At 41.0% G+C, this 20,528-nt stretch overlaps 1 protein-coding gene across 1 annotated transcript in view; it reads left to right on the top strand.

Annotated features, from left to right (window-relative positions):
* LOC124975139 (TBCC domain-containing protein 1-like) overlaps positions 1-20,528 on the top strand; it is a 47,822-nt gene that overhangs the window by 3,024 nt on the left and 24,270 nt on the right. Inside the window, 1 exon segment of the mRNA XM_047538019.1 lies at positions 14,956-15,100. Coding sequence (XP_047393975.1) covers positions 14,956-15,100 — 145 coding nt within the window.

Below are 20,528 nucleotides of genomic sequence, written 5' to 3'. Positions count from 1 at the left end.
AGATCATAATGGACTGAGATTAGAAATCAAGGACAAAATAAATTAGAAATCAATGATAAAATAAAAAAAGGGAAGTTACTCCAACACTTGGAGACTAAATAATATGCTGTTCAATGAAGCATGGATAACAAAAAACATCAGGGAGGAGATTAAAAAATTCTTAGAGGTTAATAAGAATGATGATACAACATATCAATATCTCTGGGACACTATGAAAGCAGTACTAAGAGGAAAATTCATTGCATGGAGCGCATTTCAGAAAAGAATGAAAAGACAACAACTAAATGACCTAACATTACATCTCAAAGTCCTAGAAAAAGAACAGAATAACAGCAAAAGTAGTAGAAGACAGGAAGTAATTAAAATCAGAGGTGAAATCAATGAAATTGAAATAAAAGAATTATTCAAAAAATTGACAAAACAAAAAGTTGATTCTTTCAGAAAGTAAACAAAGTAGACAATCCCTTAGACACACTAACAAAGAGAAGGAGAGAGAAGACTCAAATTACTAAAATACATGATGCAAAAGTATATATCACGACAGACACCACTGAGATACAGAACATAATGAGAAGCTACTTCAAAAATCTGTATTCCAACAAAATAGAAACTACCGAAGACATTGACAAATTTCTAGAGACATATGCTCCTCCCATACTGAACCAGGAGGACATACATGATTTAAACAGATCAATATCAAGCAATCAAATAGAAAAAACCAATAAAAATCTACCATCCAAGAAAAGCCCAGGACCAGATGGATTCTCAGTCGAGTTCTATAAGACCTTCAAAGAAGAACTCATTCCAATACTTCTCAAAGTATTCCAGGAAATTGAAAAGGAGGGTACCCTACCGAACTCATTCTATGAAGGTAATATCACCCTCATACCCAAACCAGGAAAAGACATATCAAGAAAAGAAAATTTTAGACCAATATCATTGATGAATATAGATGTAAAGATCCTTAAAAAAATATTGGCAAACCGTATCCAAAAACATATTAAGAAAATTGTGCACCTCGATCAAGTGGGGTTCATTCCTAGAATGCAAGGATGGTTCAAAATTCATAAATCAATAAACATAATCCATCATGTCAATGGACTTAAGGATAAGAATCATGGTTATTTCAATTGACGCAGAAAAAGCATTCAACAAAATACAACACCCTTTCATGCTCAAAACACTAGAAAAAATGGGGATAGTAGGAACATACCTGAACATTGTAAGGTCTATTTATGCTAAGCCCTTGGCCAACATCATTCTTAATGGAGAAAAACTGAAACCATTCCCTTTAAAAATGGCAACAAGACAGGGATGTCCTCTTTCACCACTTCTATTCAACATTGTCCTAGAAACTCTAGCCAGAGCATTTAGGCAGACTAACAAAATTAAAGGGATATGAATAGGAAAAGAGGAACTTAAGCTGTCACTATTTGCTGATGACATGATTCTATATTTAGAAGATCCAAAAACCTCCTCCAGAAAACTTCTAGACCTCATCAATGAATTCAGCAAAATAGCAGGCTATAAAATCAACACGCATAAATCTAAAGCATTTTTATATGCAAGCGACGAAATAGCTGAAAGGGAAATGAGGACAACAACTCCATTTGCAATAGCCTCAAAAAAAAAAATACTTGGGCATCAATCTAACCAAAGAGGTAAAAGAACTCTGCAATGAAAACTACAAAACATTGAAGAAAGAAATTAAGGAAGACCTTAGAAGATGGAACAATCTCCCATGTTCTTGTATAGGCAGAATTAATATTGTCAAAATGACCATACTACCAAAAGTGCTATACAGATTCAATGCAATTCCAATTAAAATCTCAATGATGTACTTTACAGAAATAGAGCAAGCAACTATGAAATTCATCTGGAAAAGAAATCCAGAATAGCTAAAGTAATCCTCAGCAGAAAGAGCAAAGCAGGGGGTATCGCAATACCAGAACTTCAACTATACCACAAAGCAATGGTAACAAAAACGGCATGGTATTGGTACCAAAATTGACAAGATCAATGGTACAGAATAGAGGATATGGACACAAATCCAAATAAATACAATTTCTCATACTAGACAAAGGTGCCAAAAATATGCAATGGAGAAAAGATAGCCTCTTCAATAAATGGTGCTGGGAAAACTGGAAATCCATATGCAGCAGAATGAAATTAAACCCCTATCTCTCACCCTGCACAAAACTCAACTCAAAATGGATCAAGGACCTTGAAATCAGACCAGAGACCCTGCATCTTATAGAAGAAAAAGTAGGTCCAAATCTTCACCTTGTTGGCTTAGGATAAGTCTTCCTTAACAGGACTCCCATAGCACAAGAAATAAAAGCAAGAATCAATAACTGGGATAGATTCAAACTAAATAGCTTTCTCTCAGCAAAGGAAACTATCAGCAATGTGAAGAGAGAGACTACAGAGTGGGAGAATATCTTTGCCCCTTATACTTCAGATAGATCACTAATTTCCAGAATATATAAAGAACTCAAAAAACTCTACACCAAGAATACAAATAACCCAATCAACAAATGGGCTAAGGATATGAACAGACACTTCACAGAAGAAGATCTACAAGCAATCAACAAACATATGAAATAATGTTCAACATCTTTAGTAATAAGATAAATGCAAATCAAAACTACCCTAAGATTTCATCTCACCCCAATTAGAATGGCGATTATCAAGAACACAAGCAACAATAGGTGTTGGAGAGGATGTGGGGAAAAAGGTTCACTCATCCATTGCTGGTGGGCCTGCAAATTAGTTCAGCCACTCTGGAAAGCAGTGTGGAGATTCCTTAGAAAACTTGGAATGGAACCACCATTTGACCCAGCTATCCCACTCCTTGGCCTATACCCAAAGGACTTAAAATCAGCATACTACAGAGATACAGCCACATCAATGTTCATAGTTACTGAATTCACAATAGCCAGACTATGGAACCAACCTAGATGCCCTTCAATTGATGAATGAATAAAGATACTGTGATATATATATACAATGGAATATTACTCAGCCATAAGGATTAATAAAATTATGGCATTTTCAGGCAAATGGATGAAATTAGAGAATATCATGCTAAGTGAGATAAACCAATCTCAGAAAACCAAAGGGTGAATAATCTCACTGATAAGTGGATGATGACACATAATGGGGGTTGGGGGGCAAGAATGGAGGAAGGAGAGACTCTGTAGAGGGAAAAGAGGTGTCAGAGGGGTGGGGGCAAAGGAAAAAATAACAGAATGAATGAAAGATCATTACCCTATGCAAATGTATGATTACACAAAAGGTATGCTGTTACTCCATGTACAAACAGAAACAACATGTATCCCATTTGTTTACAATAAAAATAAATTAAAAAAAAAAGAATGTTCTCACATTCCATCCATTTCCAGTTAATGATATAAGCACATTTGTCTGTATGACTGAATAAAACTCCATTGGGTATACATGCCACATTTTAGAAGTCATCAAGCTTTTAAAATCATACTGAAATGAAAATACAGTACCATAATTATTTAAGTATGGACAAATATACCTATAATGGCAGGGAAAGGATACCTCCAGGTCATGGAATCTAAAAAGTTTTGAGGAAAGAATTCAAGGCAGAATTGAGTTTGAGAGTTGCCTACTCCTGGCAAAATGAAAAAAATAAAAATAAAAGAGAGAGATAGAGACAGAAAACACAAGTAGATTCTTACATGAATTCCCTAATAGAGAGTGAATTGCTAGGCTAGAGTCCCACCTATATGAAAGGAGGAAGTGGCCAGTTGGAGGTCTGGAAAACAGTTCAGTTTTTCAAAGGCACTGGGGATTTTCTGAAGCACAAATAAGCAGAAGAGAAGAACAGATTAGAGTTGTTTCAGGAAGAAAAAAATCAACCTGTTGCAGGACTTGGATTCCAACAGAATTGAGAAGGAAGAGCAGCTGCACCTTAGGAAAGAATAAAAGATATGGGTAATGGAAAGGAGGGCTGCCATGGAGTTATGTAAACAGACACTGAAAAGAAGTACCTTGATTGGTACCCCACAGCATGGGCTGGCACATCTGGAAACCAGGAAGTTACAGAGGAAGCCAGTACATGGCAACTGGGTAGGTTTCCACCTAGGAGGTCAGGAGATAGAAACAGTGTATTGGGGATTGGAAGTAGATAATCTATATAGAGCAATGCTTACTTCCACATGGAGTAATCCCCCAAATACTTGGACAGTGGCACATAACTGACAGAAATTTACCTGTCATTTGCATACAGATACTCAGAGTGTTCAAGAACAGATGAAACTGCCATGAGGGTATAGGGTTCAACAGAGGAGGGCCTAGGAAAAAAGACAATTTAGCAACATTCCCTTCTACACACCTAGTTGTGTGGATCTACTGACCCTGGAGAAGTCTTGGGCATTCTTATTTTAACAAAACTGGAGATGGTGCAACATTCAGAAATTCAAGAGTTAGAAGTACAGAATATAAGAAAGAAACTAATATAAAGACAAAGAAAAAAATCAACAGAGTGAGGTTATCATAAGACAAGGGGAAGAGAACTTCCAAAGGAGAACACATCTATGATCAGGGTTTGATCTCACTAGTGACTAAGAATAAAAATAATGACATTCCTGGGTGCAGCAAAAGGTTGGGAAAAAATTATCAACAATCCGAAAGCAAGAAACAAAATTACAAACTGTCAACAATCCAAAATCAAGAATCAAAATTGAAAACAGAGTACTATTTATATCAATGATGATGAGGTTAGGAATTAAAAATTCAGGAGTGAATGCCAGTTGTATAAAATGAGGATTAAGAGATCTTGACTCAACTCTTCCTAGGTCAATGGCATCAGTACCTTTCCTCCACTGAAGGTATCCCAGCTTATGATTTAGACCTCACTTGTCTCTAGCTCAGAAAGACAAGGGAAAGTTGCAGCAGGTTCATCTTTGTAATTCCAGTCGCTCCTGCAGTATTCAGTGTAGAAATAATGTTCCACAGCCAGTCCTTACATGGACAGATAAGTGAACAAACAAAACACCAAGTGGAGCAGGGTCATTCATGGAAGCCACATCAAAAATGTGGCAGAAAGGAATGAGAAAATAACCCAAGACCCAAGTTGCCAAACTGACAAAATTAGAAGACAATAAGGCCTGGAGACAAAACAAACCTTTGGGTATCAAACAACTAGAATGAAACAGGAAGATTAGTATGTAAGATACGAAGAAGATGGGGGTTGGGGTTATGGCTCAGTGGTAGAGTGCTTGCCTGGCATGTGTAGGACACTGGGTTTGATTTTCAACATCATGTTAATAAGTAAAATAAAGGTACTGTGTCCATTTACAACCCAAATCATTTTTTAAAAGCTACTAAGAAAATGATCAAACAGGCAATCTTCCCTTCCCTATGAGAGAGTTGTAAAGGCCTGCTAACCCCAGAAAAATCCTAGGCATTCCTCTTCTGATACACTGAAAGAACAAATCAAATTTGAATACTCACCAGCTTCCCAAATGAGGGCCACTGATACACTGCCCAACTGCCCATAGAGAATCCCACCATAGATATAGACATTATAAAGAGCTGGGATGGGATTAGGATAAACAGGCTGTGGTAGGCAATGTGTCACATGATATAAAAAGATGGATATGGCAATTAATGGGGAAGGTACTAGACTTGAGAAAGTAAATATAAAGTAAACAAGTGTCCTGCAGTTCCAAATCTTGCACAATGCATAGTGCAGGTAGGTTCAAAATTCTAAATAAATGCAGCTCATCTGGAACAGAAGTCAGGTTCCAACAAATGCACACTATGGGACTTATAAGCACCAGGGTCAGGATGACAAGGGCAAATCACACCCCTGGGGTCAAAACCTAAAAGACCAAAGTCCCACAAGTTCCAGTGCCACGCTGGCAGGACCCAAGAGTGAGAGCCTCCTAGAATATTTGTTCCTATTCATTGCCTTAGCTGAGTATCAGTTCTGTGGTGTAGCAAGAAAATAAGAAACGTATGGACCTCGGCAGTGAGGGAAACTAAGGAGAAAAGTCAAAAGACAGGTTTTTTTTTTATTTATTTTTTTATTTTTTTACGTTTACATAGGGTAATGATGTTTATTTTATTTTTCCCCTCCCCCCCACCCCTCCCGCCCCTCCCACCCCTCTTTTCCCTCTACACAGTCCTTCTTTCCTTCATTCTTACCGCTCTCCTTAGCCTAACTCTAAACCTAACCCTAAACCTAATGCTAGCCCGTCCCACCCCCCATTATATGTCCTCATCCGCTTATCAGCGAGATCATTCGTCCTTTAGTTTTTTGAGATTGGCTTATCTCACTTAGCATGATATTCTCCAATTTTGACCATTTGCCTACAAATGCCATAATTTTATCATTCTTCATTGCGGAGTAATATTCCATTGTATAAATATGCCACAGTTTCTTTATCCATTCATCAACTGAAGGGCATCTAGGTTGGTTCCACAATCTGGCTATGGTGAATTGAGCAGCAATGAACATTGATGTGGTTGTATCTCTGTAGTATGCTGATTTTAAGTCCTTTGGGTATAGGCCAAGGAGTGGGATAGCTGGGTCAAATGGTGTTTCCATTCCAAGCTTTCTGAGGAATCTCCACACTGCTTTCCAGAGTGGCTGCACTAATTTGCAACCCCACCAGCAATGTATGAGTGTTCCTTTTTCACCACATCCTCGCCAACACCTATTGTTGCTTGTATTCTTGATAATCGCCATTCTAATTGGGGTGAGATGAAATCTTAGGGTAGTTTTGATTTTCATTTCCCTTATTACTAGGGATGTTGAACATTTTTTCATATATCTGGTGATTACTTGTACATCTTCTTCTGTGAAGTGTCTGTTCATTTCCTTAGCCCATTTGTTGATTGGATTATTTGTATTCTTCGTGTAGAGTTTTTTGAGTTCTTTATAGATTCTGGAAATTAGCGCTCTATCTGAGGTATGGTTGGCAAAGATATTCTCCCACTCTGTAGGCTCTCTCTTCACATTTCTGATAGTTTCCTTTGCTGAGAGAAAGCTTTTTAGTTTGAATCTATCCCAGTTGTTGATTCTTGCTTTTATTTCTTGTACTATGGGAGTCCTGTTAAGGAAATCTGATCCTAAGCCAACAAGTTGAAGATTTGGACCTACTTTTTCTTCTATAAGATGTAGGGTCTCTGGTCTGATTCCGAGGTCCTTGATCCATTTTGAGTTGAGTTTTGTGTAGGGTGAGAGATAGGGGTTTAATTTCATTCTATTGCATATAGTTTTCCAGTTTTCCCAGCACCATTTGTTGAAGAGGCTATCTTTTCTCCATTGCATATTGTTGGAACCTTTGTCTAGTATGAGAAAATTGTATTTATTTGGGTTTGTGTCCCTGTCCTCTATTCTGTACCATTGATCTACCTGTCTATTTTGGTACCAATACCATGCCGTTTTTGTTACTATTGCTTTGTAGTAGAGTTGAAGATCTGGTATTGCAATATCCCCTGCTTCGCTCTTGCTACTGAGGATTGCTTTAGCTATTCTAGGTTTTTTATTCTTCCAGATGAATTTCATAATTGCTTGCTCTATTTCTGCAAGGTTCATCATTGGGATTTTAATTGGAATTGCATTGAATCTGTATAGCACTTTAGGTAGTATAGCCATTTTGACGATATTAATTCTGCCTATCCAGGAACATGGGAGATCTTTCCATCTTCTAAGGTTTTCTTTAATTTCTTTCTTTAGTGTTCTGTAGTTCTCATTGTAGAGGTCTTTCACCTCTTTTGTGAGATTGATTCCCAAGTATTTTATTTTTTTCGATGCTATTGTGAATGGGGTAGTTTTCCTAATTTCTCTTTCTGAAGATTCATCACTTCTGTATAAAAATGCATTGGATTTATGAGCATTGATCTTGTAACCTGCTACTTTACTGAATTCACTTATGAGTTCTAAAAGTTTTCTGGTGGACTTTCCAGGTTCCTCTAAATATATAATCATGTCATCATCAAACAGGGATAGTTTGAGTTCTTCTTTTCCTATTCGTATCCCTTTAATTTCTTTGGTTTGTCTGATTGCTCTGGCTAGAGTCTCAAGGACGATGTTGAATAGAAGCGGTGAAAGAGGGCATCCCTGCCTTGTTCCAGTTTTTAGGGGGAACGCTTTCAGTTTTTCACCATTTAGAATGATATTAGCCATGGGCTTAGCGTAGATGGCCTTTATAATGTTTAGGAATGTTCCCACTACCCCAATTTTTTCTAGTGTTTTGAGCATGAAGTGATGCTGTATTTTATCAAATGCTTTTTCTGCATCTATGGAAATAATCATGTGATTCTTAACTTTAATTCTGTTGATATGGTGAATGACATTTATTGATTTCCGAATGTTGAACCAACCTTGCATCCCTGGGATAAAACCCACTTGATCGTGGTGCACTATCTTTTTAATATATATTTGTATGCGATTTGCTAAAATTTTGTTGAGAATTTTTGCATCGATGTTCATTAAGGATATTGGTCTGAAATTTTCTTTCTTCGATGTGTCTCTGTCTGGTTTAGGTATCAGGGTGATATTGGCTTCATAGAACGAGTTTGGTAGGGTTCCCTCCTCTTCTATTTCATGGAATAGTTTGAGGAGTATTGGAATGAGCTCTTCTTTAAAGGTTTTGTAGAACTCGGCTGAGAACCCATCTGGTCCTGGACTTTTCTTTGTTGGTAGGCTTTTGATGACCTCTTCTATTTCATTGCTTGAAATTGGTTTATTTAAGTTGTGTATGTCCTCCTCGTTCAGTTTAGGTAGTTCATATGTCTCTAGAAATTTGTTGATGTCTTCGAGGTTTTCTGTTTTGTTGGAGTATAGATTTTCGAAATAGCTTCTAATTATGTTTTGTATTTCACTCGTGTCTGTTGTGATGTTTCCTTGTTCATTCCGAATTTTAGTAATTTGAGTTTTCTCCCTCTTTCTCTTTGTTAGTGTGGCTAAGGGTTTATCAATTTTATTTATTTTTTCAAAGAACCAACTATTTATTTTGTTAATTTTTCCGATTGTTTCTTTTGTTTCGATTTCGTTGATTTCGGCTCTGATTTTAACTATTTCCTGTCTTCTACTACTTTTGGTATTGGTCTGCTCTTCTTTTTCTAGTGCTTTGAGCTGTAGTGTTAAGTCGTTTATTTGTTGATTTCTACTTCTTTTTTTGAATGCACCCCATGAAATAAATCTTCCTCTAAGTACTGCTTTCATAGTGTCCCAGAGATTTTGATATGATGTGTCTTTGTTCTCGTTTACTTCTAAGAATTTTTTTATTTCCCTCCTAATGTCTTCTGTTATCCAGTCATCATATAATAGTGTATTATTTAGTCTCCAGGTATTGGAGAAGTTTCTGTTTTTTATTCTGTCATTTATTTCTAATTTCAATCCATTATGATCTGATAGAGTACAAGGTAGTATCTCTATCTTCTTGTATTTAATAACAGTAGCTTTGTGGCATAAAATATGGTCTATTTTAGAGAAGGATCCATGTGCTGCTGAGAAGAAAGTGTATTCGTTCTTTGTTGGATGGTATATTCTATATATGTCCGTTAAGTCTAAATTGCTGATTGTGCTGTTGAGATCTATAGTTTCTTTATTCAATTTTTGTTTGGATGATCTATCCAGTGGTGAGAGAGGTGTGTTAAAATCGCCTAGTATTATTGTGTTGTGGTCTATTTGATTTCTGGAATTGAGAAGGATTTGTTTTACGTACGTGGATGAGCCAATGTTCGGGGCATAGATATTTATGATTGTTATGTCTTGCTGATTTATGCTTCCCTTAAGCAGCATGTAATGTCCTTCTTTATCCCTTCTGACTAGTTTTGGTTTGAAGTCCACATTATCTGAGATGAGGATGGATACTCCAGCTTTTTTGCTGTGTCCGTGTGCATGGTATGTTTTTCCCCATCCTTTCACCTTTAGTCTATGGGTGTCTCTTTCTATGAGATGAGTCTCTTGCAGGCAGCATATTGTTAGATTTTTCTTTTTAATCCAATCTGCCAGTCTGTGTCTTTTGATTGATGAATTCAGGCCATTAACATTCAGGGTTATTATTGTGATATGATTTGTATTCCCAGTCAATTGACTCATATTTGTTTTTGACATGATTTGGTTTCTCCTTTATTTGGCTATTCCTTTAGGCTAGCGCCTCCTGTTGCTGATTTGCATCGTTGTTTTTCATCTCTTCCTCATGGAATATTTTGCTGAGAATGTTCTGTAATGCTGGCTTTCTTTTTGTAAATTCCTTTAGCTTTTGTTTATCATGGAAGGATCTTATTTCATCGTCAAATTTGAAGGTAAGTTTTGCTGGGTGTAAGATTCTTGGTTGGCATCCATTTTCTTTCAGGGCTTGGTATATGTTGTTCCAGGCCCTTCTAGCTTTTAGGGTCTGGATTGAAAAATCTGCTGATATTCTTATTGGTTTCCCTCTGAATGTAATTTGATTCTTTTCTCTCGCGGCCTTTAAAATTCTGTCTTTATTTTGTATGTTAGGTATTTTCATAATGTGCCTTGGTGTGGGTCTGTTGTAATTTTGTATGTTTGGAGTTCTATAAGCCTCTTGTACTTGGTTTTCCATTTCATTCTTCAGATTTGGGAAATTTTCTGTTATTATTTCATTGAATAGATTGTTCATTCCTTTGGTTTGTTTCTCTAAGCCTTCCTCAATCCCAATAATTCTCAAATTTGGCCTTTTCATGATATCCCATAGTTCTTGGAGATTCTGTTCATGATTTCTTACCATCTTCTCTGTTTGTTCAACTTTGTTTTCAAGGTTAAATATTTTGTCTTCAATGTCTGAGGTTCTGTCTTCCAGGTGTTCTATCCTATTGGTTATACTTTCTATGGAGTTTTTAACTTGGTTTATTGTTTCCTTCATTTCAAGGATTTCAGTTTGGTTTTTTTTCAGTATCTCTAACTCTTTATTGAAATGATCTCTTGCTTCCCGTATTTGGTCTTTTAACTGTTGATTGGTGCGATCATTTAATGCCTGCATTTGCTCTTTCATCTCCTCCTTCAATGCCTGCATTTGCTCTTTCATCTCCTCATTAGCTTCCCTGATCGTTTTAATTACGTACATTCTGAACTCCCTTTCTGACATTTCTTCTGCTGTGCTGTCATTGGGTTTTATTGATGTAGTGTATCTAGGTTTGTTTGGGACATTTTCTTCCCTTGTTTTCTCATAATGGTCAGTTGTCAGTGGGACCCTGAGATATTGCAGTTTTCCACTATTGGCTTATAGTGTCCCAGTAGATTTCCAGTGTATCACCTCCCAGCCTTCAGTAGCCTGATGTCTTGGAGGAATCTGATAAAGCAGCTCATTCGAAGAATACTGCCCCTATCCCCCTACTGGTTCCACGTTTTGGAACTGGCTCTGTGTGGAAATGCTCTCACTGTGGGCCTGCACCGTACAGCTGGCCGTGTGGGAAGAGCCCACCGCCGGAGTGTGGAAGACTACCTTGGGAAGACTCTAGCTGCCCTGCCCGGCTCCGCTAAGCCACCTCTATCTGGGCCTGCCACCCGGGCCGAGCTTTACCCAGTGGGCAGACTCACCCGTGGCTCCACTTCAGTCCTAGTCTCTCAATGCCTCCCCTTCTTAACTCCTGGGTTCTGGAGCGAATGGGGGTGCAGTCTCCCTCTAGGCCGCCATCTTGGATTGCCCCGTGAAGAGAGCCTGCAGCCGGAGTGGGCAGAGCCGCCTGAAGAGGTTTCCGGCTGCCCTGCCCTTATCCCTGAGGCTGCTTGCAGATCGAGGCTCTCCGCTGGTTCTTTGCAGGAGTACACTGCGCTGCAGCGGCTCCGGGACTCGGAGCCTGCTCTGTTCAGAAAGGCTCTTACTAGCGGGCCAGTTCCGTTCCGAGAACCTGGAGAAGCTGGCTGTGTGGGCGGGGCCCACCGCCAGAGTGCGCAGGGCTGCCTGTGGATGACTCTAGCTGCCCTGCCTGGCTCCGATAAGCCACCTCTATCTGGGCCTGCCACCCGGGCCGAGCTTTACCCAGTGGGCAGACTCACCCGTGGCTCCACTTCAGTCCGAGTCTCTCAATGCCTCCCCTTCTTAACTCCTGGGTTCTGGAGCGAATGGGGGTGCAGTCTCCCTCTAGGCCGCCATCTTGGATTGCCCCCAAAAGACAGGTTTAAAGAGAAAGACTGAATCTACTCTGAATCTAAGAAGCCAAGGAAAGCAAAAGAAGCAAAAAACAAGTGAGAGAAGGTTTAACTGACAGAATAAAAGGGGAAAAAAGAGGAAGAGAAGAAAAATAAATCTTACTGAAATTAGGAAAACAGAGATTACAAATCAGTGAAAAACATATGGGTTATTCAATAAATATTAACTGCCAAACAAATTAAGTAATAGCTAATACATCCCTATTTCAGAACATATACTGAAATAAGTTTAAATATTTACATGATTAAAAGTGAGAGGCAAAGGGATACAGTGAGAGAGAGGAAAAGGGAAGAGGCAGGGGAATGTCCAGAATGAGTGAACAAAATATTTCACAAATACTATCACCAAAACAAAAATAATAATAAAACAAAACAAAACTGTCAGAAACATTTGAAGATCTGGATAGTGATTGAAAATACAAAAGAAAAGGAATAGTTTATTTGGGAAAATTTACTGAATATTGGTAAAGAGAGGAAGTGTGTGGTGCTTAAGTTGGGTCTCCTCCCACCCCACACCCACTCCCAATTCCTTGGGGTGGAAGTCTTACTAGTGTGGGGCAAGCTGTGAAAACTGGCAGCTTCACTGTCAGAAGAAGTTAAGTTTATTTTAAGAAGAATAAGAACTTCATGCCTGGAACACTGTCACTAATTCAATAGTCATGTCTTTTGAGCTTTTCAAAAAGTGGTTACTTCATTGTAACTGAAAAAATGCAATGTGTGAAACAATTGTATTTCATTTTTATTCTCATAGGATATTTTTTCAGGTTTTAGAATTCTAGACTGTGGATTATATTCTCTCAGTACTGTGAAGTTGTCATTCCATTGTCTTATGGCCTCCACTGTTTCTGATGAGAAGTCAGTCATTAGTCTAATTGTTAATTTTCTGAAAGTACACTTTTTCCTCTCCCCTGGCAGCTTTATAGATTTTTCTCTTTATCCTTGGTTTTCTGTAGATGTACCACAATATACAAGTATGGGTTGCTTTTTCTCCTGTGTGGTGATAAGAAGGCTTATTGAATCTGTTGCTTGATAATTTTCATCAGGTCAGAAATGTTTTCCGTCATTCTCTTAACAAATACTACTTCTACCCATTCTCCGTCAAACCTGCCTGGGACTCAATTACACACTTCTGATCTCATCAATGTATCTGTGTTACCCAGTCTCCTCAGTTTTTGCAATCATTTTTCTCTTAATCTTGTCAATATCCTAGTTCTCCTTTCACTTCTATATCATCTTCTGTTATACCATGTGTTCACTTCCTAATTTCAGTTATTTTCTAGACTATAATTTTTATTTCATTTTTTTCAAGTCTGTATTTCTCTTCTGAAAATGTGGAACCTTGTTTTTAATCTCTTTGAACAAGTATAGCTATATTTAAGTCTGTTCCTGAAAACTCCAATATCAACAGTTTCTATGGATCTACTATCTTCGGTTGTTTCTACTTAATCATGTTTTACCTGAAAATTTTTAAAAAAATTATAGTCTTGATATGTTTGCATGATTCCTCCAGTAACAATCTGAGGACTAGGGTCATGTTCTTATCTTCTAGATAGAATTTATATTTACTTCTGCCAAGTCCCAGAGATAAAAACAACAAACTTTAAACTTTAAACATGTTTAAAGTAGAGCTACAGTCCCTGTGAGCTCTACTACATCAGCTCCATCTACATCAGCTTCACCCCTGCTTCTAAATGTGGCCCTTCAGGGTTCTAGTTCCAAACTGGAGGCCCCCACACACCCCATGTTACAAGACCCTGAGTTCTATTCACTGTCCCTCTAACCCTATCAAATGCATTGATCAGTTTTTCAGATGATCTTCCAAAACTTAACAGAGATCTGCTAGAGAAAAACAGTTTCAAATACTGGTCTTGTTTCCCTAACTTGCATTTTCTTCTAGAAATTCATCCTCTTGTTGATTCTCAAATACCTTCAAGTAGTTTGGTAGGTGAGGGGGAGATGGCTTTTCTATTTGTTGTTTGAAAGAAGATTTATTTTCAACTATTTTCTATCCCATAACTGAATGAAGAAGTAGCAGCCTCACTGTTTACACTCATTCTCAATGTCTTAATTTCCAAACTTCCTCCAATATAGACTCACTTTTCTTCCTGACAAAACTTCTCCATACTTACCCTTTCTTTCCTTTCTGTATTACAGGCAAAAATGCTCTTAAATATTTACAACCTAACATCCTCAATTTTATTTTTAACTATCTACTCTAAAACTTTACCACCAAACCCTTATTCTCTCCATAGTTGTCTTTCCAATACCACCCAACCAAACTAAGATCCTGACCCTGCTCCCCTCATGCCTTTAAGCCACCAGCTACCATTCCATTGCTCTCATTCCCCTCCCTGAGGATGTTTTAAAATGTGGTCTAGACTCAACACCTCTCTTTCCTCCATTACATTCTCCTTACTCTACCCTGGAATAGGACTTTTGTATTAGAATCTAAAAGAAAATTAAATTTTCAGTACTGCTGCTCAGGAGGAAGAGCATCATTACTAAAACACTGGCATGATCTTAGATGGAGGGGGAAGAGTACATCTCTTTGCTTATTGGATTTTTTTTATGTGTGTGCAAGACACCACTGACGAATTCTTCAGACTGCAAACTTCTCACTTCTGGCCTCTGGTATGCATCAGTCTCCTGGCTCTTCTGTCTCTTAAATTCTCAGATTTCCTGCTGATTCCTCTTCTTTCATAGGTTTACCTCTGAGGTTCGTACCATTTGAAAGTTTCTGTTCATAAGACTCATATCACTTCTCTGCTAAAGAGTTAAATCTCCATTTCTAGACCTGTGGAGGGTACTGGTGTTGTGGGGGGTTTTGGTGTTGTGGAGGGTGCTGGTGCCCTGGAGGGTGCTGGTGTTGTGGAGGGTGCTGGTGCTGTGGAGGGTGCTGGTGTTGTTGAAGGTGCCAGCATTGTGGAGGGTGATGCGGTGTCTCCCCGTATTCCTGGCCTGCTTGTTTCAGGGCTGGTCCACTCATGGGAAATGCACTTGCCTTCAGGAGACTTTGTGCCAATGATAGACTTTCTGGAATCACCTGGGTTTGAGGCTGAGCTCACCTAAGGTCTCTCAGTTGGTGACCTTCTTCTTCTCTTTAACCACATGACCTCAGAATGTCCCTTCACCCCTGTGACCTCCTGCTCATCCTCACTAACCACAGGTGACAGTGTTCTTGAGAAAACATGCAGTGTGAGATCTTGGTGCACTCTAAGAGATTAATAAATGATCATTTATTTCCTTCCTATTTGTATCCCTTTTCTTTCCCTTGAGTTTTTAGCTTCCTGCCTAATGAGCGTGATTTTGTCTGTTGACTGGGCTCTGAGCTAAATGCTTGCCATCTCCTTCTGGAAGACAGGAAGGTGGCAATATCCCTACTGTCAAGGAATCACCAGAGAGTGGGGCAGACAAGAAATGTCCTGGTCAAGTTCTCAGCCATTCTGCTCTCAGCAATCACCTCTTCTGGGACCCTCCTCTGGTCCTCTTCACCTGGTTCAGGGCCTCCCCTGGGCTCTATAGGGTCCTTTGAGCACCTCCATACAACTTTGCCCTACCTGGTGCCCCTACATCTGCAGCCTCATTCAGCTCTGATCCAGGGAGGTGCCTGGCCTTCTTCTGTGTTCCCCGTTCCTGGCACAGGTACTGGCATGGAGTTGGTTTTGTCTTTGTTTCCATGTGTGCCCTGTCCTTTGGGATGGTCACAAGATTCCTCCCTGACCATAAGACCTGATTCAGGGTTTATAAATCTGGCTCCTTGTCTGTGGCTGGGCAGGTTCAGATGGAAGACCAATAGGGAAAGCTGGTGGGGATGCCTGTAGACAGACCCAGAGCACAGTTCAATGGCGGGAGCCAGAACACAAGACTCTAATCCAAGGACTGGAACTTGCCACTCCTGTCAGTTAAATGAACATATAAAGAGTGAGGGGGAAGCCCTGGAGTGAGGGACCTGATTCTTTTGAAGAAACTGGCATCCAGAGGCTCTTATTAAAATCAATCAACCACACAAAATGAAACAAAAAACAAACAAAACCTCCCCTTTGGACATTTCAGGCCTAACATTATACAGTGTTGGTGTTTTAAAATTGTTTCATCCATTCACTGATCCATCCAGCACTTTGGGCCTCTATGCTGTGCCCAAACTGTGATTGGGACTTGCTGTATGCTCCTGGTGCAGCGGGGAGGTGGGGGGTCACTGCCCCTCTTGCAGAGAACAGCAGGCTCAGAGCAGCTGGGTGAATTCCCTGAGGGCCACACCCAGAAGGCCATGGAGCTGGGATGTCCTCCCAGGCTCTGAGCATAGGATCGCCTGCCCTTTGCATGGGAGCTGGGCAAGGCCACTTACTATGCATGCAGCCGAGTGTGAGTGGAACCCTGGCTACAGATAAATAGGTCCTCAGGCAGCTGCAGAATGACCTCACCTGCCACTGTTCCTTCTTTATCTGAGGGAAGGTGCAGCCATGGGTTTCGAGCTCACTAGGTCTTCTCCAACACTGACAGGCAGAAGCCACGAGAACCCCAGAGCCAGACCCTGCCTCCTGCAGTCTTCAGTGACCTTTCTCTTCTGCTCACAAGCACAGTCTGATCTGACTGTGTCCCCAGTGGAGGATACTTGCAAAGCTCAGCTCTCACCTTAGCATTCCCTCCCAGCTGATGGTCCCATCCTGCTTCTGTTGCTCCCACAGGTGCCCTGACCTCCCCGGAATGCTCACCCTTCCCTCCTTGCCCTGTGCCCTCTGTGATTCCCTGCCTTGTCCCTGCTGTCCCTTTTGGCTGGAAACTTTGGCTGCCTTGGCCAGAGGGCCATCCCCCCACTTGTCCCTCAATGTCGGGCCCAAGGGTGTCTGCTGGTCTCCGCAAAGCCCACTTGCCCTCCTTGATTCCTGCCCCAGAGGCAGTGCTGGCCTCTCTGGCTCCCTTCTGGGTCTCCCACTCACTGGACCTGAGCACCCTTTGTTAGGACTGGTGGCCTCTTTCCTCTGTGCACCCAAGTGCCCAGCCAGTGTCTCACCAGGATCAGCACCAAGACATCTGTAGTGACGAGTGAAGGGGCGAGTGAGCGACAAAGAAACCATGCTGATGGAGGAACACTGCAGTGCTGATCTGATGGCACTGGTCGCTGCCTCTTCCAGACTCACTGAAGCCAGGCCTTGTCTCTCCTCCACGGCTTTGTGGAGGACGTATCCCATAGTGCTGTCTTCCTGACCCACCTTCCCGCTGGGGTGAGACCTTCTTTATGGCTCTGCTGATGTTCCATCAAACCCAGGGGCCACCTGCCCTCAGGGGTCTCAGGTTTGCTGACAGTAGCACTGGAGATCAGAGGTTTTACTTTATTACCTGTTGTCCTGGTTTTCATTGCTCTCCTTGTTTTATTTTGAGGAAAGTTGGCCTGCTGCCCTCGACGCAGTTGTTACTGGCATGAGAAGAATCTGCACTGAGCCCTTGGGGAAAGGCTGCAGTAGGGGTCACCTGATATTTCACTGCTGGCTGTATTTTCCTGAAAATCAGGGCAAGGATGCCGGCCTGATTTTGGCTGGATGCTTCTCTGGTCTGATGAATGTACTGCTAAGTGACCTCCAGGAACACATATTGTTATTATCTGATAGTGGAAATGCAAACGTGGTTTATTATTTTTTTAACAGAATATTTCCCAAAGAGAGAAAATATACATGCTGCTCTCTAGGAAAGGACAGACTCAGGGTTCAGATGAAAGGCTTGGAGGGTCATTGATTTGCAGGGCAAGTGACTATGCTGATTTTAATGCTGACTTCTCATTTTCTGTGACATGAACCAACCTGAGTAAGTAAATGATGCTCGTTCAAACTTGTGAGCCAGCTGTCAAACTGTTGAAAGTTTAAAGTCTAAAGTCAACTATAGGGGGAGTATGTACATGAGAGAAATTAGCAACCGCTTTATTCCTGCCCCTGCCACGAGCTGGTTCACTAGGACATCAGTGTGTAGAAGGCACTGTGTAAAAGGGGAGAGTATGTGGGCCAGGAATTTTCCATGTGGGTTTATACCAGGTAAGCCAATCGTTTCACATTTCTGACTCTGCTTTCCAATCTGTAAAGTGGGATGATGATGTCTACATCACAGGCCTGTTGCAGACCTGAGTGAGGTCATTTAAATGAACACTCTTGTTCTTAGAGGTCCCATGAATGTGAGCTTCCTTTTGCCATTACATGATAGTTTCCTTTCTGGGGACTGGGCCTTCCTGCTAGATGAAGTGCTGGGTCTCTGGTGGGAGGCCACACCTGGTCCCTGTGGGGCTGCCATCCCCACTGATGCTGCCCAGCTCAGCTGCTGCTCTTCATGTCCCCTTTCTGTGGGACCAGTTTGGCTCTCCATGCCTAGCCCATCCTCTTTACCTATGATGAGTAAAATCTTAGTAGACCAACTGATTGCTCTTTTTCTAAAGAAATCTTCAGTGGTTCCTCACTTGCTGTGGGCCACCATGTGAAATCCTTAGCACAGAGGGCAGACTGCCAAAGGCATTCCTTGCTGCAGCCCCTGTTTCTTATCACAGATGTGCTGCAGGCCTGGGCTCCAGGGTGTCATTGCTCTGCAAAGCTGCTTTCCACACCTGTGCTCATTGCCTATGAAGTCTGCTCTACCTCTATTTCCATCCCCTGTGTCTGCCTGTGACCCAGCTCAGGTCTCATTTCCTCCTGGGGAATTAAGGGGTCCTGGGCTCCTATAACACCAGCATTTCTCAGCACCCTATAGCGTAGCAGGTGCCAGGCTAGCTCAGGCACAGGTAAGAGCCACAGAGTCAAGACTCAGACCCTGAGAGTTGGGTAGAAGCAGGCTTGTGGCAAGCAACCTGCAAACTCATTTATTGCAGGAAAAACCATAAATTTTATAGACTTTTAGCCCAATCACAATGTGCCATGGGGGATCAGACCACCAGGCCCCTATACAGTTTTGCATGGTAATACTAGGTCAATTTAGGGACCGTTGTTTACTTTCCTAAGTGGTCAGAGCAGAATGCTCCTCTCTGCAAGTTTACACACTTGAGACATTAACTGCTGTGAGCCAAGAACTAGGATTTTTCCCAACACTGTAGTGGTACCTCAGCTTTTCTAGGGTTCTCCTGCTCCCACCTGGGTGGTTGCAGGGCTTCATTATGGCGTCCAGGACCTAGTGAGGTAGTAAGGGGGAGGCACTCGTGGAAGGTGGAAGAACATCTTCAGGTTGTTATTTATATGCAGTAATGGTAATAGTTTCCATTTCACTGAACTCCTGGATGTGTCCCGTAGTTTGCTAACCACATCCCCCTTTGTCTTTACTGTCCTTGTGAGTGGGCATTGCATCTGAGTTGCAGATGAGAGATGGAGCAACAGGACAGTTAGCAGTCATCAGGCTCACACAGATTAGGGGCAGGTGCTCACGTGCACACACACATGATATACTCTTCATCAACATCAGTTTCTGAATCTGGAAATTCTGTACATCAGGGAAGAGCCTAAATTAAACTCAACTGAAAAGTGGTAGCTTGGATTCTAAAAGCTTGCTGCATGTTCCCATTTGCCAGCATTGGGTTGTATTTTTCTTATTTACTGTCTGATTAATCTGTTTGACCAGATCCTGAAGTGCATTGATCCAAAAGGAAAAAATAAGAAAACAGTTCCCAAGGGAGAAATGTCATTGTCCTCAAGTTTGCCACACAACCTGCTTCACGATCCCACTCACAGGGGGACAGCCACTCCTGACACTCATTTCCTGGGCCTCTGCTGCTGCAATGTGGGATTATATTAAATCTGATTTTTTGTTTTTACGAATTCATGGTGTTCAATCTCTCGGAGCTGTCGGAGTCAGACAGACCCCAAGAAAGTGACTGTGTGTGCAGCTCCTCATGTCAGCGCTGTGCTCCAAAATTATAAGAAATCTGGTTGTCATAGCAAATGCCATGCAGGTCCAACTTCCTCCTGAAGATGCTGACAAGCTCCACAGCTCTGTGACCCTAGTAGTCAGAGGACCTAGTTCTCTAAGTGTGCTCATCATGAATCCATCCTAATTCTCTATAGTCTGAGCTCGGTTTTACTTTGCAGCGTGACAGACCCGGGTTCATGTGTTTATTCTATGACTTACGGGCTGTGTGAACTTTGGCAAAGACATCTAATTTCCAGGGGCCTCAGTTTCCATTTCTGCAAAATGGGGATACCAATGGCATAGTGCTTCTGTGCATGACGTACCTAGCACAACTCCTGGCATGCAGTGGCCACTGATATATATTAGACATTTCCTCTCTCATGCTGAACAAATGGAAAATGAAAACATTGGGAGTAGACAGTTATTATTAATTTTAGTAGTAGTTGTGGCTTGAAAACAAGATTATTACACAGAAATTCTAGACTGGATCACA

The sequence above is a fragment of the Sciurus carolinensis genome, unplaced genomic scaffold (genome assembly GCF_902686445.1).
Source record: "Sciurus carolinensis unplaced genomic scaffold, mSciCar1.2, whole genome shotgun sequence".
NCBI classification, from domain to species: Eukaryota; Metazoa; Chordata; class Mammalia; order Rodentia; family Sciuridae; genus Sciurus; species Sciurus carolinensis.
The sequence above is the reverse complement of the archived record's forward strand: the minus strand, read 5'-3'. Positions and strand labels throughout refer to the sequence as shown.